The sequence below is a fragment of the Choloepus didactylus genome, chromosome 25 (assembly GCF_015220235.1).
Source record: "Choloepus didactylus isolate mChoDid1 chromosome 25, mChoDid1.pri, whole genome shotgun sequence".
Classification (NCBI taxonomy): domain Eukaryota; kingdom Metazoa; phylum Chordata; class Mammalia; order Pilosa; family Megalonychidae; genus Choloepus; species Choloepus didactylus.
Window position 1 is genome coordinate 6,882,569 of NC_051331.1, and position 14,943 is coordinate 6,897,511.

The window sequence follows — 14,943 nt, forward strand, 5'->3', positions numbered from 1 at the left end:
CCCCACACCTCTGCCTTCTCTCTCCCTTATCCGCGTCCGTGTGTCGAGTGGAGCCGGTTTACTAAATGTGACTAGGACGTGGCTGTGTGTCCCTGTCGGTGTGACTGTGTGTCCCTCGGGCCTCTGCGTGGCCGTGGCCGTCCCCGTGGCCTTGTGGACCCCCAGCCCTGCCCCCTGCCCCGGGTTGGTAAACATAACCTGCCAAAATATTTTTTTTTTTGTCTTTTTTTTTTGTGGTTTTTTTTTTTTTTTTCAAGTTCAAGAATCCCCAGTAAAAATTCTCCACGAGGTCTTTTTCCCTTTTTACAAAAATAGAGTTTTTCTCCCCCTCCCTCCCCCCCTATTTTTTTTTTTCATTTTGTTTCTGCTTCCAGCCCCTCCACCGAGGGGCCCGCACCCCCACTTCACGTGCCTCTTTTTTGGGGATTTTTAAACCTGTTACCCCCCCACCCAGGCCCACCAAGGCGCTGGGTCGGGGGTAGAGGGGTGCTGAACAAGGGAATCTGGGTGGCACCCCCATCCCCAGCTCCCCCCCAAGCCATCTCCTAGAGGAGGGTGCTGGAGGGTGGGGTGGGGTGGGGGGGTGGTCACATCTCTGCTTTCTTTTTAGCCGAAAAAAAAGAAACAAAAACCTTCCCCGCGAACAAAACCAAGAGGAGAGAGTGAAGGGCCCGGCTGGGGTGGGTGGGGGGGTGCGGGAGGACGGGGCGGGGGGTCCCCCAGGCACCCCCGTTCCCTGCAGACCGTCCCAAGCCCACAAGCTCACCGTGCGGGTCCGTCTGCGGGTAGATCTGCCTGCGCTGTCCCGGGCCCCCTCTCTCCCTCTCTCTGCTGCCCGGGAGGGTGGGGACGGGCGGCTCAGGCCTTGTGCTGTTTGCTGGTTTTGAAGGACACCTGCAGGACGCGCTCGCCCAGGCGGTAGCCGTTGAGGCTGGCGATGGCCATGGCCGCCTCGTCGTAGTTGGTCATGGTGACGAAGCCGAAGCCCTTGCACTTGTTGGTGGTGAAGTCGCGGATGACCTTGACGTTGGTGACCGCCCCGAAGGGCCCGAACAGCTGCCACAGCACGCTCTCGTCGGCCTCGGGGGACAGGTTGTACACGAAGATGCACCAGCCGGCGCCCGCCGCGCCCCCCGCCAGGCCCACGCCCGCCAGGCCGCTCATGCCGTCGATGGCGATGGGGGAGAACCTGGCGATGAGCGACAGGGGACTACTTTGGGGGGTCACGCGGGCTCTGCCCAGACCCCTGGCGTGCCCCTGACCCGGCGGTGGCTCGGCGACCTCTGACCCTGCCACGGCCCCGTGACCCCTGATCCCATAACCCTTGACCTAGCCCTGGCACCGTGGCCCCCGTCTCTGAGCCCACCGTAACCCTCACCCTCCGATCCACTCCGAAAGGTCCACGCCCGATCTCCATCCTGCCCGTTCGCCCCGGCTTGACCTCTGAACCTGACATCCCGACCCCTGAGCCTGCCCTCGGCCCGGAACTGTCCGCTGACCCTATGACCTCTGAGCCTCTACCTGGCCGTTGGCGCTGTCCGTTCCCACCCCACCCCCTGCACCAGCCAGCCCTCCCCTGGGTGCGTCTGCCCACCCTGTGCCTGCTCGGGCACCACCCGCTCGCCGTCGGCTCCACCTGCCCGCAGCGCCCGGAACAGCACCCAGCGCCGGGAACAGAGCCAGCACACAGGAGGCGCTCAGAGGCGCCGGGGGCGGAAATAACTAAGGACGGGACAAAAACACCTCGCGGTGCCCCTGCCTTCGGGAAGCAAGCGTGCGCCCCCACCGCCAGCTCTGCCCCCGTCAGCTGGCCTCAACGATGCCACCCCGACAGCTCGGGGGGCTCCCCCGGGTCTTGGCCACCCCTTCCACGGCCCTCTGCCCGGCCCCCTGCCCGGCCCCCTTCATCAGCCTCCTTCCCCACTAGCCTGAAATCACAAATAACAACACCAAATAAATATCAACCATGATAGCGGCTGCTTTCTTGGGGTGTTTCCTATACATCCCCCCATGTCCCACTCCCCAGCCCCCAGCCCAGAATGGGGGACCCCTGAGCAGTGGGGGGTGGGACTCGGAGACTGAATGTGGGAAGTGGGGGGTGGGCACGGCTGTGTCCTGGGCGGTACTGGGGAGGGGACAAGCCCCAGCCCCCACACTCCACAGAGGCTCTTCCCGCTTTCCCGACATCTGCTATGTCAACGTTCCCCCCCCACAGCCCCCCAGTCCCAACCACACCCCACACCCCACACGGGCCTCACAGGGTTTACCTGAAGCTAATTTTCTTAATGGCACGGCGAGGGGGACACAGCCAGGCCGCTGACCCCAGGGGAGGCGAGACTGGGTGGGGGTGGAGACCCAGGGCAGGGGCTCGGGGTGGGGGGACCGCGGGGCTGGGGGCGCTGGTGGGGAGGGGGCACTGTTACCTCTTAACGCCGTAGGCCATGTTGAGCAGGTTGTCCAGCCTGTGGAGGCAGAAGGGGGGTCGGCGGCGGCCTCCAGACGTCCCTCCCCTCCCTATCCCCCCAGCCCACCGTCCCCCCCACCCCGGGCCGTGACGCCAGCGGCCTGCCCTCCCCACCCCCCGCCGGCAGCCCTGCAGCGCCAGCCCTGCCCCCGCTGCCACCCGCCCGGCTGGACACTGCCTGGCACGGAACCACCCTGGGCCGCCGCCTCCCGCCGTGCCCGGGCATCTCGGCTGCCCCCGCCCGGCTCGCCTGGGGCCCCCCTGGCCTGCCCCTGCCCTGCGGGGGGCTCGGTGTTACCGGAGCTCAGGGTCTGGGCTGTCTTGGGGGTGATAATCCCCAAGAAAAGCAGCCAGAACCCCCACAGGCAGCCCTGATGGCTGCTCGTGGGCCAGCGAGGAGGGGGGGTGTCCCACAAGTGTCCCCCAGTTTCAGGAGCTAAGAGCCGGGACTTGGGACACTGGTGTTGACACTTCTCTGCGCCCCAGAGGTCCCCGCCTGCAAAACGGGGACCATAAAAGCTCCCGTCTCGCTGGGCTGCAGTGCAGAATGAATGAGCGTGCCTGGTATACAGTCGGCACCCATTAAACGCTGATTCTGATGATGATGATGATGGTGATGAATGAGGAAACGGAGGCCCAGGCAGATAGCCCCCAGCAGGCAGCTCCCAAGCCCCTGATGCCAATAAGCCGCCGCCTGTGGTCACCAGCATACATTAAGCACCTGCTGTATACACAGGCCTGGGCTCAGAACTTCATAGGCCCAAATGCTTCCCCTTTCCAGCCCCGTCGCTGAGGCCCTCTGCCTGGTAGCCCGGGGGGCACCGGGGCCAGGGGTGGGGAGTGTCCGGGGGTCTCACCGGAAGCGCTGGGTCTGGTGGTGCAAGGGCCCCGCGTAGCGCCGGGCGGACGACTGGTAGAGGTGGGTGAGCAGGGCCTGCCCCGTCTTCTGACTGGGGTTGTTGGCGAACTTGACCGTGATGGGCTCGGCCGCGCCCAGGGGCTTCTGCCCGTTCAGTCCTTTGATGGCCTCCTCGGCCTCGATCCTCTTGTCGAAGCGGATGAACCCCACACCCCGGGACACACCTGCCAGGAGGGGGCAGGGGGCACATATCGAGGACCCTCCCATCCCCGTGTCCTGCCCCAGCGCCTGAGCTTCCTCCCGGCTGCTCTCGCCGCCTCTGGGGCCTGTGACACCCACCCCTGGCCAGGCACTCCCACCACCCCTGTCCCCGTCCCCCCGCTGCCACCGCCGGCTGCCCGACCTGTCACTTGGTCCACCAGGATACGGGACGTGATGATCCGTCCGTACTGGGAGAAGAGCTGCTCCATCTCCTTCTGGCTCATGGTCTTGGGGAGCCCGCTGACGTACAGGTTGGCGTCGCGGATGGAGGCCGAGCTGGGCCTGGCATAGGACACCTGGGGCGCAGTGGGGACAGTTGGGTGGGCAGGGGCGAGAGGGTGACCCATTTCACAGAGGGGGGCGGTGAGGCCACATTCCCACCCTCGACACGTCTCGATCGAGTGGTCACCACCAGGGGGGCGGGCAGGGTGCGGGCAGGGGCAGGGAGAGCGGGGGGCTTCTGGAAGTCAAAGGAGCACCTGCAGCCCTGGGGTCCTGTCTCCTGGGACCCTGGCTCGCTCCCTGCCTCCTGACACCCCATTAACACACATGGAGGCTCTGGCTCCGTCGAGAGTGGGGTCCTTCTCTTCCCTGGCTACACTCAGCCCCGTGGGGACACTCGGCAGAGGCACGGTTTTGATGGCCAACTTCACACAAGACGTCCCCGAGCTGTACACATGGGAGACACAGCTCACACCCAACACGAACACATTCGACTCTGCATCGTCCCCTCAGCCTGCACGACTCGGTAATGACAGCTCCACCCACCCCGGGTGCTCAGGTCCCAGTCACAAACATTTCACCAAAGATTCTGTCGACGCCACCTTCCAGAAGGCACTTCGCCCCACTCTCCCGGCCCCCACCATCAGGGGCCTGGAACAGAACTGTCACCTCCAGCCTGGTCTCCCAGCTCCCACCCTTGACCCCTCACGGCAGCCCAAGGGAAACGGTGAACACCTGAGTCAGGCAGGACCGCCCTCTGCCTAGAACCTTCTGTAGCTCCCACCTTCCTCAGAGTAAAATCCCAAATCCTCCCTGCAGCCCATAAATTCCCGCACAATCTATCTCATCACCGCAACTTTCTCTCCCTCACTGAGCTCCAGCCATGCTGGCCTCCTCCCTGTTTCCCAAACCCACCAGGAACGCCCTCATCTCAGGGCCTTTGCACTCTCTGTTCCCTCTGCCTGGAACTCTTCCTTCTCTTTCGTCTTCTCTCGGTTGAAATGTCCCCACTGTCCTTTCCCATATGAATTTGGCAACACCCCGCCCCGATCACCTCTGATTACTCTCTCTCAAAGCACTCCTCTCGGTTGTGCCTTACACACGCCTTCGTACGCTCATTTGAACATGCCATTAATTGTGCTCCGGCCCGACAGTGAAATTCTCTGCAGCTGTTTAAAAAAACGGTGGACGCAGACATTTATTTCCCTGAAACAGTGGGGAGTATTGTGAAGAGGGTGAAAGAAAAGTCCATTTAGAAAGCAGCGTCTATTGTGGGACCCCCCATCTCATTATTGTTAATAAATGTGCTGGAGTGAGGGTCTGGGGGGATCCCCCCCCCCCAAATGCTAACGGGGAGCCAAGTGGCTGGGATGGGGTAGGGCTGTCCAGAGCATCCCTCCCTCCTCTGATTTCCATTTTTCCTCCCTCGATTAACCTCTGGGTAGAGAGGGGTCACTGTCGAGGATCTGGCTTTTCTTTGGGGTGGTGAGTTGTGTGGGGTGTATATTTCTCCCTTAGAAACTAGAACTCATTAGAAAACTAACATCATCCATGCAGCCAGCCAGCGGGGCTCAGGGGTTTGGGTGCTCACACGTGTGGATTATACAAATGCAATTGTGCAAACCCCTGGGGGCCTCCTGAAAAAAGAAAACACCTCGGCCACTAGGCCTTCCGGAATGAAAAACAAACAAACCAAGGCTGCCACGTTGTGGAAGGTTTTCTCTCTCTCCCACTGGGCTGTGTGGGTGTTTCCGGGGTGCAAAATAGCTCTTTAGGGGCCTTTCCCGGCCCTCTCTGAACTGGGGGGTCCTGGGTGGGGGTCCCCAACAACAGAGTTGGCTGATTCTTCTTGCACCCCGCAAACCAGGACAACGGGGCCAGACGGGATCTTCCGGAATGCTGTGGCAGGCCCAAGCGTGCCACGCATTGCACAGGCAGAAACACACACACACACACACACAGAAGACCATGCCGTGTCCCACAGCCACCGGGAAGGTCACACAAGGGCACCACCGTACTCGTGGGGACACCGGGGTCTTACGTAATTACAGCGAGAGCCTCAGAAGCACACACGTCACACGTGTTCCACCCCAAACAGGGCTTGGCTGTGCCACACAAACACCCCGTCACAGCCAGACATGCCCACGTGGCCCTGCCACGTCGCAGCTGGAGCCACGGGGCGTCGCCCGGTTCCTGCCGAGGAAACACCGTGCCCCCCACACACACAGTGACACACCCGCTGGGACACACAGCCCTGTGTCTCACAAACTCAGCCTGGCACGCTGGCTGACATCTGGAATCACGTGTGCCATAAACACCCGCACCCACCGTCCCCCACGGTCTCACAGCCCGGGGTCACGCTCGGTCACACACACACACACGTGCATGCACACAGCCATGCACAACCCCCACTCGTTTGCACCGCATGAGGTGCACACACCTGCCTCACACACGTGCACGCACACACATCTTCGCCGCGTCGTGCACACAACCCTGCACTGCACACTCACCCATGCACACACACAGGCTATATTGCACGCGCCTGCCACACTGCATGTGCACAGTGGTCCTCTCCGCCACCGGGGCACCCAGGACCACCCTCACACCCCGGGGGGCCCATGGGGTCACGGCCTCATCCTGCCCACCTCGGGTTGAGGAACAGATCCCTGCGCCCGTTGCCATGGCGAACTGGGGGCCAGATGGGCACCCCCGGGTCCCCCGGGGCCCAGGAGCAGATTCGAGGGGCAGAGCCCAGACACCCCCAGGCGAACCGAGAGCAGGGGGTTTCCATGGTGACCCCTCCCCTCCAGGGTCCCAGCTGCAGCTGCTAGAGGCGAGGCCGTGGGGGAGGGGCGCTGCACACAGGTGGGGGAGGGGCCGCCCCTAATCCCGCCCTCCCAGGCCCTAATTAGGCTGCAGATGGCAGACGGGCCCCTCCATTTCCATGACAAAGGCTGGGAGGGGGCCAGCCACGGGCCCCTGGTCACTCCCTCCTGCGGCCTGGGGGACAGGCTCTTACTCTCCCCATGCACAGGCGACGAAACTGAGGCTCAGCAAGGAGAAGCCACCGAGCCCCCTGAGACCCAGCAGGAAGCCTTGAAGGAGAGACGGGAACCCCTCAGGGGCTGGGGGGGTAGTGGGGAGCTGGGGTCATTGAGGGGAGATGGTGGTGAGGGGTTTGGGGGCAGCGAGGGGCTGGGGGAATTGGGGGGCACGGGGCACTCACCTTGATGGTCTTAGTTTGCAGCTTGAGGCCGTTGAGGGTGCCGATGGCTTTGTCTGCGTCGTTGGGGTCCGAGTAGTTCACAAACCCGTAGCCCAGGCTCTGCCCTGCGGGAGGCTGGGACAGTGACCTCTGCCCCCACCTGAACCCCACTCTGCCAGCGTCCTCCCGGACCTGCACCCCAGAGGCCGAGCGGCCCGAGGCTCTGAGGAGCAAGGCCCAGCCTTATCTGTGCCCCCCAGACATGAGCCTTCACCCATCACCCCTCACCTCCCCAGATCCCATCTGCTTGCACACCCCTGAGACTCCCACCTAGTGTCCCCCCATCTCCCCGTCACCCCTGAGACCCCACCTAGGTCCCCCATCTCCCCATCACCCCTGAGACCCCTACTTAGGGTCCCCTGTCTCCCCATCAGCCCTGAGAGACCCTCACTTAGGTTCCCCCATCTCCCCATCACCCCTGAGAGCCCCACCTAGGGGTCCCCATCTCCCCATCACACGTCAGCACCCCCAAATTCCCACCTGCTTCCACATCCCTGAGACCTCCACCTTGGATCCTCCCCATCTCCCCACATCCCCTAAGACCCCCACTTAGGTCTCCTCCAATCTCCCCTTCACACCTCAGCTCCCCCAGTCTCACCTGCCCCTCCCCCGGTCCTACCGAGGTTACCCCCCTCTGGCCCCGCCCTACCCCACCCCACCCGCCAGCAGCCACACCTGTGATCTTGTCCCGCACCAGCTTGCAGGACTCGATGTCGCCGATGCTGCCGAAGAGACTCTTGAATTCGTCCTGGGTCATGTTCTGCGGCAGGTAGTTGACGATGAGGTTGGTCTTGCTGTCGTCAGTGGCTCCATTTGTACCCAGGAGTGGCCCATTGGGCAGGGCCGGGCCGGCCGGGCCCCCCGCCACTTGAGACTCCATAGCCCCGAGTATCTGCTGGAGACAGCAGGCCACACCCGCTCACCGCCCAGTCCCCACACGGGGGGACAGTGGCTCTGAGGACGGGCTTGATAGGGACCCCTGAGTCGAGTCCGACATGAGCTTGAACATGGGGAGGGGAGCTACACGTCATCCCGATAATCGCCTCCATTTACTGACCAATGACTATGTGACAGCACCGAGCAAACCACTTTATGTGTGATTTTATTGTAAAAAAATTCCATATATGCCAACAGATGGCTGACACCTATCTGTGCAGTTTACAGAATGAAATGGACACTTTTGTCCCCAGAATAAGAAATATAACAATTGCTATGACTTAGAAGCCCCCAGAAGCCTCTCCCTGAACATGTACCTCCTTCCACCGACCAAAGGTAACTCCCATCCCAAATGTTGTGCCAATATTTCTTTTCCTTCATGTTTAGTTTTCCTACTAGGCACTTACCCCCTAGTTTTCCTATGTATAACATAACTACACCTGCAAATAATGAGGTTTTATTTCTCCATCTCCATTCCATACCTGTCATTTATTTTTTCTTGTCTTATTGCAGTGGCTACACGTAATAGTAGCTTCCTTATTCCTGATGCCAAAGAAAATGCTTTAAACATTTTACAGTCAAACATGATTTTGCTTTGGTTTTTCTTTTTTTGTCAATGGCCTTTATCGGGTTAAAAATGTTTTCTTTTATTGCTATTATCCTAGTGAGATTTTTTAATTCTAAAAGTGGATGTTTAATTTTATTGAACGTTTTTCCCCCTACATTGATTGCAATGATTGTTTTCTGCTTTAATATGTCAGTGTCATGAATTACATTGATTTTCCAGTATTAAACCAACCTTGCCTTACCAGGATAAACCAAACTTGGTCATGTTGTAGTTCTGTTTATATACAGTGCTTGATTTGATTTGCTAAACTGTGCATGTGAGTGTATGTGGTTGTTTAGAACTTTCTACATCTATGTTCAAAAGGGCATACTGTTTCTACTTAATTCTCACAAAGACCTAGTGGGGACTCTGAGACTCAGAGGTGTTAAGGAACTTGTCGACGTTACACAGCACATCAGGGGTGGCACTGGAATTCAAATGCAGCCGTCTCCAGACCTGAAGATCACACTGTCTTTCTCTCACTATGATAGCCAACCAGGCTGGCACGGGCTCTGACAACTCTTCGCTGCGTGTCCTCGGATATGCAAACTCAAAACAATTGGCAATGGGCTGTCTGAAGCACCATGTAGAGACAAATTTTAGAGCCACATCTGGGGTCAGCAGGAAACTGTGCTGGGATTGACTGGCATTGCCTGCCCACGGACATGAGGAAGTAGCCAGCCTGTCACCCCTAGAGTGGGGTTGACAAATGGGTTGCCCTCACTTGAAAACTCAGATCGATTGGTGGGGTCTTCTGAGAGGGTGGAATGGAGAAGGATTTGGAAGCTGTATCCAGTTTCATCAGGAACGACCACCGTGATTGATTAGTAATGTCTGTCATGGTCACACAATTAGAACGAGCCAGGAGATACACATCATCTCAGCCGTCCTTAAACCTCATAAGACAAAACCATACGAGTTCCAAAATATTGGGCTCTACTGTGTGCCAGGGACCATGCAAAGTACTCTAATTGCAATTTTTCTTTTCTTATTCACAACTCTGAAAAAGAGTTTTTTTCTTCGCCCCCCCCCCCCACATTGGACAGATAAAGTAACTGTGGTTTGGAGCTGCTTAAAAAATCACCAAAGATCATGCAGCATATAAAGAGCGGAACAGGGACTTGTACAAGGGTTTTTTTCTGATCCAGAGCCTGCACTTCCCACTTCCTCTGCCAACCAAGAGCTGGTGCCAGCACCAACATTTCTCAGCTGTGTGTCTGTCCTCAGACATGCCACTTAATGCTACTGGGCCTTGGCTCTGCTTTGCTGCCAATTCCAAATTACTGGCACTGTGGTCTGGGGAAGGCTCAAGAGCCACAGGTGGATGTGGCTTGAAAGCATTCTGGGATCGGTTAGTGATGTCTGCCCTGGGCACTGTCATGGGAGGTGGAAGCAAGCTTGTCGACTGCCATCCCTGCCTCATGATTCACAATTGTTGCCCTCATTGGGTTATCTACCACCTGCCAGCCACCCTGTGAAGCCCTTTGAAACAGCATTTCATTTATTTCTCCCACCCATCCTGAAAGGCAGAGGACACACTTTCCCTTTTACCGGTGAGGAAGGAAATGAGCATAGGGATGTTAAGCTGTGTGGACGGGAACAACAATTTCAAACCTGGAGCTGTTTGACTCCCAAGTTGTTTTGAATCTCTATGGCCAAGGTGTTGGGGTGGCTCTGCCACCTTAGAGCTGTATGTCCTCAGTGATGATCTTAGTTCTTTTTTTAGGGGGTGGGGGGGCTGTCTCCTTCCCTTTCACACTTACTAAAGGGACAGCACAAAAGATTGAGTGCCCTGCAGCTCCAAGTGGCTGTGAGTGGCTGCCTGGAGGACTATCCTGAAGCCACAACCTGGCTCAGCAGGAACTCACGCTGGATTAATCAACAAGGTCTATGACAGATGCCTGCAGTGAAGCAGCAAACACGGGCGCCATGGATCTGCAACCCGTTCCCTGAGGGGCTGCAGTTCATTCCCCCAAGGTGAAAGTTACAGGACTCATCTCCATTTAACAAATGGGGAAAGCAAGTCTCAGTGAGGGGCAGGGACACTGCACAAGATCGAGCAGCCTTGAAATGGTGGCTCCAGAATTCAGACCTTGAATTTGGACCCCAGAGCCCACTCTCCTAACACAAAGATGACTGGTAATAAAAATGAGAGTGGAGAGAAATTGCTCAGCTAGTCAACGCCAGACTCTGAGTATCACTATATGTAAACCCACTCTGCTGGCCAAGTTAAGTCATTCACTTGAGCACATACTGAGGGCCAACGACGGAGCCAGCCACTGGGTCCCCTTCGTCTGACACGTCACCTCCCTGGTCCTCCTGCATCCCTCCAGTGAAGGTATGGCAGAGCTGGCTCTGAGACTGGTTGATAATGTCTGCCAAGGGACCAAGTAGCAGACGGTAGTGCACAAGCCACCGCCTCTGAACCCAAGATTCCAGGTTTTGAATTCCCCACCGTGCACCGTGCACGTAGCAAAGTTATTTCCCACGCACAGTTTTCACCGACTTTGCACAACCACCCTGAAAGGTGGAGAACTGCCTTCTCCACTTCTCAGATGGAGAAACAGGGTCAGAGGGATCTATCCCTGGCCCAGGGGTTTTAAAAGGAGGTGGTAGTGGTGGTAGTCAGGGTTCCACCCTGGATCTGTTGACCCTAGAGCTTGAAGGGTTACTTGCTGCCTCGCCCCAATGCTGTTCCCAGTTTGGGTGGGGTTAAGGGGTGATGGGGAGGCCAGGGAAGGCGGCGTGGGTGGGGCCCAGCCCATCAACCGCCACCACCATCCCCATTTCCCTCCCACCGGCTCCAGAGCTTAGAGGGATCAGTGTCGCATTTCCTCCAGGCTGAGCCGGCTGAGCCGCTAATGGGGATCAGATTGATCCGGGCCACACCCTCCCCGCCAGGCCCAGAGCAAATGTGTGTCCCGGTCCTGGGGTGGTGGGAAACGCAGGGATCATGCAGGATCATCGAGGGCTGTTGGCCCAGCGGCACAAGGATGGAATCAGAGGAGGGGAGGACAAATCAAAGACGGAAAGGCAGAAGGGGACAGTGGGCCTGGGGGCAAGGAACTCTCCTTCCCTCGATTGGATGCTCCGGGTCTGTTTCCCCCTCGCTCTTTCCGTTCCTCTCCTCTCCTCTGGCCCCCTCCCCTCTCCGTCGCTCCTTCTCCGTGTCTTTTGCACCATGGCACATACATCGTGGCATATGGGTTCTGTCGTGGACACACCTGAGGTGCTGGCCGCACAGACCCTTCTGTAGCCGGCCGCTCCTGGCCCCCAGCTGCACCCGCCGCCCCCCGTCACGGTGACGGATGTCTGTGTACCCGACAATGGGGCATTGAGCGGCTTTGCATGGGGAGGCTGGGCCCCACGTGGTGCCCATCGAGCCGCCCTTCCCCCTCTCCCCAGGGCCCTCGCCCGGCTCGAGGTGGGCCCTCACCGCCTCCCAGTCGGCCCCACAATGGGTCTCTGCCTCAGTGTCCCCCCTTCCCAGGCCTGTGCGTGACCTCTCACCACACTTTCACCCCTTTGGGCATCAGTTTCCCTTTTTCAAATGGGGAAACACACCCGAGGAAGCCCAGGAGGTGCTGGGCCGCGGCTCTCAGGGTCCCCGTGCCCAGCCCGGAATGGGCAGCGTGAGGCCCAGAGAGGGAAAGGGGCGGCCTGAGGTCACACAGCCTAATTTCCCAGCGCAGGGTGGGCGGGTCCCAGGGGAGACCGGGGACAGGGAGGGGGTGCTGAGCCTCCCCCCGCACCGTGCTCGCCGCGACTCGCAGAAGAGGCCCCGGGAAGAGACACGAGGGTCCGGAGACCCACGCCCGAGCTCCCCCCCGAGAGCCAGGAAGAGCGGCGGAGGGAGGCCCGGGCGCCGGGACCAGACAAAGGACGCGCGGCGGCGCGGGGAGCGGAGTCGCGCAGCGGGGGCGGGGGCGGCGCGGGGGCGGGGCCACGGCGGACAGGCCCCGCCCCCCGGGACACGCCCGGGCTGCCGAGTGGAAATCCGAGGGCTCGGGCGAGGCTGGGCCCCGCGGGGCCGGGGGCGGGGCCTGGGTGGGCGTGGCCAGGCGGGGCGGGGCCGGCAGGGCGGGGCCGCGCGCTCGGGAGCTGACCAGCTCCGCGGCTGCTGAAGGCGCCGGGCGCGGGGCGAGTGGCGCGGGCGGGCGCGTTCAAGGTCACCCCGCGGCCCAGAGCCCTGGCGGGGTGGGGCGCCTGGACCCGGCCTGGGGGGGGGCTGTCGCAGCCCCCCACCCCATCTCCCGGGGGGGCGTGGGCCCAGGAGCTGGGGCACCCCCCCCATCGCGGGCCTCCGCTCCCCTCCCCCTCCCCGCAGCCCGAGGCGCCCGCGCGAGGCTCCGGCCCGGGAAGAAGCGCTGAGAAACAAAGGGACGCGGCGGCGGCGGCGGGCCCGCGGGGCCTCCGGGCGCGCCCCCTCCCCTCCCCTTCGCGCTTGCCGCAAGGTCGACGGGCTCGAGGACGAGACGCCCGGCGGCCGGGTGCGGCTGAGGCCCGGGGCGCGCGATCCGACGCCACCCGCCTCCCCGGGGCCCGCGGGGACGCCCTGCCAGCCTCGGCCGGGCCCGGCACCAACGATCGGGGCCCTGCGTTTGCCGGGGCGGCCTGCGGGGTCCAGGCCCGGATGGAAGAGGCATCCTCCGCCGCCGCGGCCCCTCCCCCATCGGGCCTGCTTAGGGAGGGGCAATTCCGTGCCCGGGGACCCCCACCCCGAATCGCAGCCCGGGTCCCCAAGGCCCCCCAGACCAGGCTCCGAGCGCCCCCAGCACTCTGGGCGCGGCCCTGCCCACTCTCGGGTCCCGAGGCTCCGTCCCATCCACCCCCCCCACCCCGGGCCTAGCTGGGCCTGGTCCTACCCCCCCACCTTCCCCATCTCTGCGGAGCCTGGGCCCAACCGTTCCCCGCCCAGATTCGCCTCGGCGACAGGGGAATACCTACAGTGACCATTCTTGTGTGCCCGGCGGGCGCGGTCCGTGTTGAGGTCGGCTCCGGGGGTCGCGCACTCCTGGGGGGGCGCCCGATGCTTACGCCGGGGCCCCGCCCGGGCGGCCTCTGGCGCGGCCGCTGCAAAGGCGGCGGTGAAGGCGGTGGCTCCCTCGAGGGTAGGGGACGGGCCCGAGCCCGGAGGCGCGCGCGCGGACGACCGGGCCCCGGGGTGGCCGGCGGGCGGCAGGGGATGGAATGACCGAGCGGGCGCGGGGTTGAGGATGTCCCCGGCGCGGCCCCGCGGGGCCCGGGAAGGTTGCGCTTCCCGACGGAGATCGCGGCGCTGTCCAGTCGCCGCCGCCGCCCCTCGGCCGGCCCCGTCAGGTCCCCGGTGCTCGGTGCGCTCCCCTCGCCCGCCCTCCCTCCCTCCCGCCGGCCCGCGCTGCGCGCTCCGCGTTCTGGGCCGCGCGGCCGCCGCCCCCAGCCCTTTATAGCAGCGGCTGCCAGCGCCGGCGTCGCTGATTGGCCGCGGCGCCCGAGCCCCGCCCCCTGGCGGCGCCCGACGGCGCGGCAGGTGGAAGCGGGAGCGCGCCGCTCCCGACCCCGCACCCCCGTAAAGCGCATCCTGGGGGGCGCGGGTTGCCAGATTCGGGCCTCGCGGATTCTGCTTCCTGCCTTGGCGCCCCTTCTTGGGCGGATTAACTTCCTGCCGGGGAGACAGGGCAGATTCCCGAGGTGCTGGGGAGGCGCGAAGGGGGCGAAGAGGTGCCGGTGGCTTGACTGTATCCCGTCTTAGACGCACTGTCTGCCGAGAGGACCGGAAGGGGACAGGAACGAAGACTTCACTGCGCAGAGGCCTGGGTGCCCAGACTTGGGAATGACCCTGTGCAGCCCCCCAAGTCCACAGGGAGGGTGGAGGCATCTGGGGTCCTAGTTTGTCTGTGGAAGGAAACTGGGACCCTGGGGAGTTTGAGGAGTGGACTAGGTGCCTCTAGGGTACCCCAGAGTGGAGAGAAGCTCTCCATTGCTCTAATGGGGTGAAGCGGTTTGTGACTCAGCGTCCCAAGCCAGTCGATGTTGGAGCTGCGCTGCCTCGGGAAACCAGGGGGCCTCTCGGACTCCATAAAACTCGGGTGGGCGAGCCTGCCATGCAAATGTCCAGGTGTTCTGGGCTGCTAATTGGTCCCCCTTGACCGTGGAGCCACGCTCCCTCTCTGCTAAAGGGGACCAGGTCTCTCCAAAGCGAAATGGTGGAGCAACCTGCTTGGTGCGCGGGCGCACGTGCATGTTTACGTCGGGGCGGCAACCAGGTGAGAGGACACGTTCTTGCTGCGACCGTGGCTCCTCCGGGTTCGGCTTCAGCACCACAGACAGCGGCCCGCCCGGAGGCTCTG

General features: G+C 61.7%; 1 protein-coding gene across 3 annotated transcripts; it reads right to left on the reverse strand.

The window, feature by feature from the left end:
• Window positions 1-656: 656 nt before the first annotated feature.
• On the reverse strand, window positions 657-13,951 carry ELAVL3 (ELAV like RNA binding protein 3). 3 transcript variants are annotated; one of them, XM_037818133.1, is made up of 7 exons: window positions 13,562-13,951; window positions 7,747-7,963; window positions 7,033-7,136; window positions 3,727-3,880; window positions 3,322-3,547; window positions 2,424-2,462; window positions 657-1,210 (listed from the first exon to the last, which is right to left on the reverse strand). In XM_037818133.1, the coding sequence occupies exons 1-7, from the start codon at window positions 13,568-13,570 to the stop codon at window positions 859-861; spliced, it is 1,101 nt and encodes a 366-aa protein (XP_037674061.1). In that variant the 5' UTR covers window positions 13,571-13,951; the 3' UTR covers window positions 657-858. The 3 variants fall into 3 exon arrangements, with proteins under 3 accessions (XP_037674061.1, XP_037674062.1, XP_037674060.1); XM_037818134.1 differs by having other exon boundaries at window positions 657-1,189; window positions 7,747-7,966; XM_037818132.1 differs by having other exon boundaries at window positions 659-1,210; window positions 7,747-7,966.
• Between the last annotated feature and the right edge of the window lie 992 nt (window positions 13,952-14,943).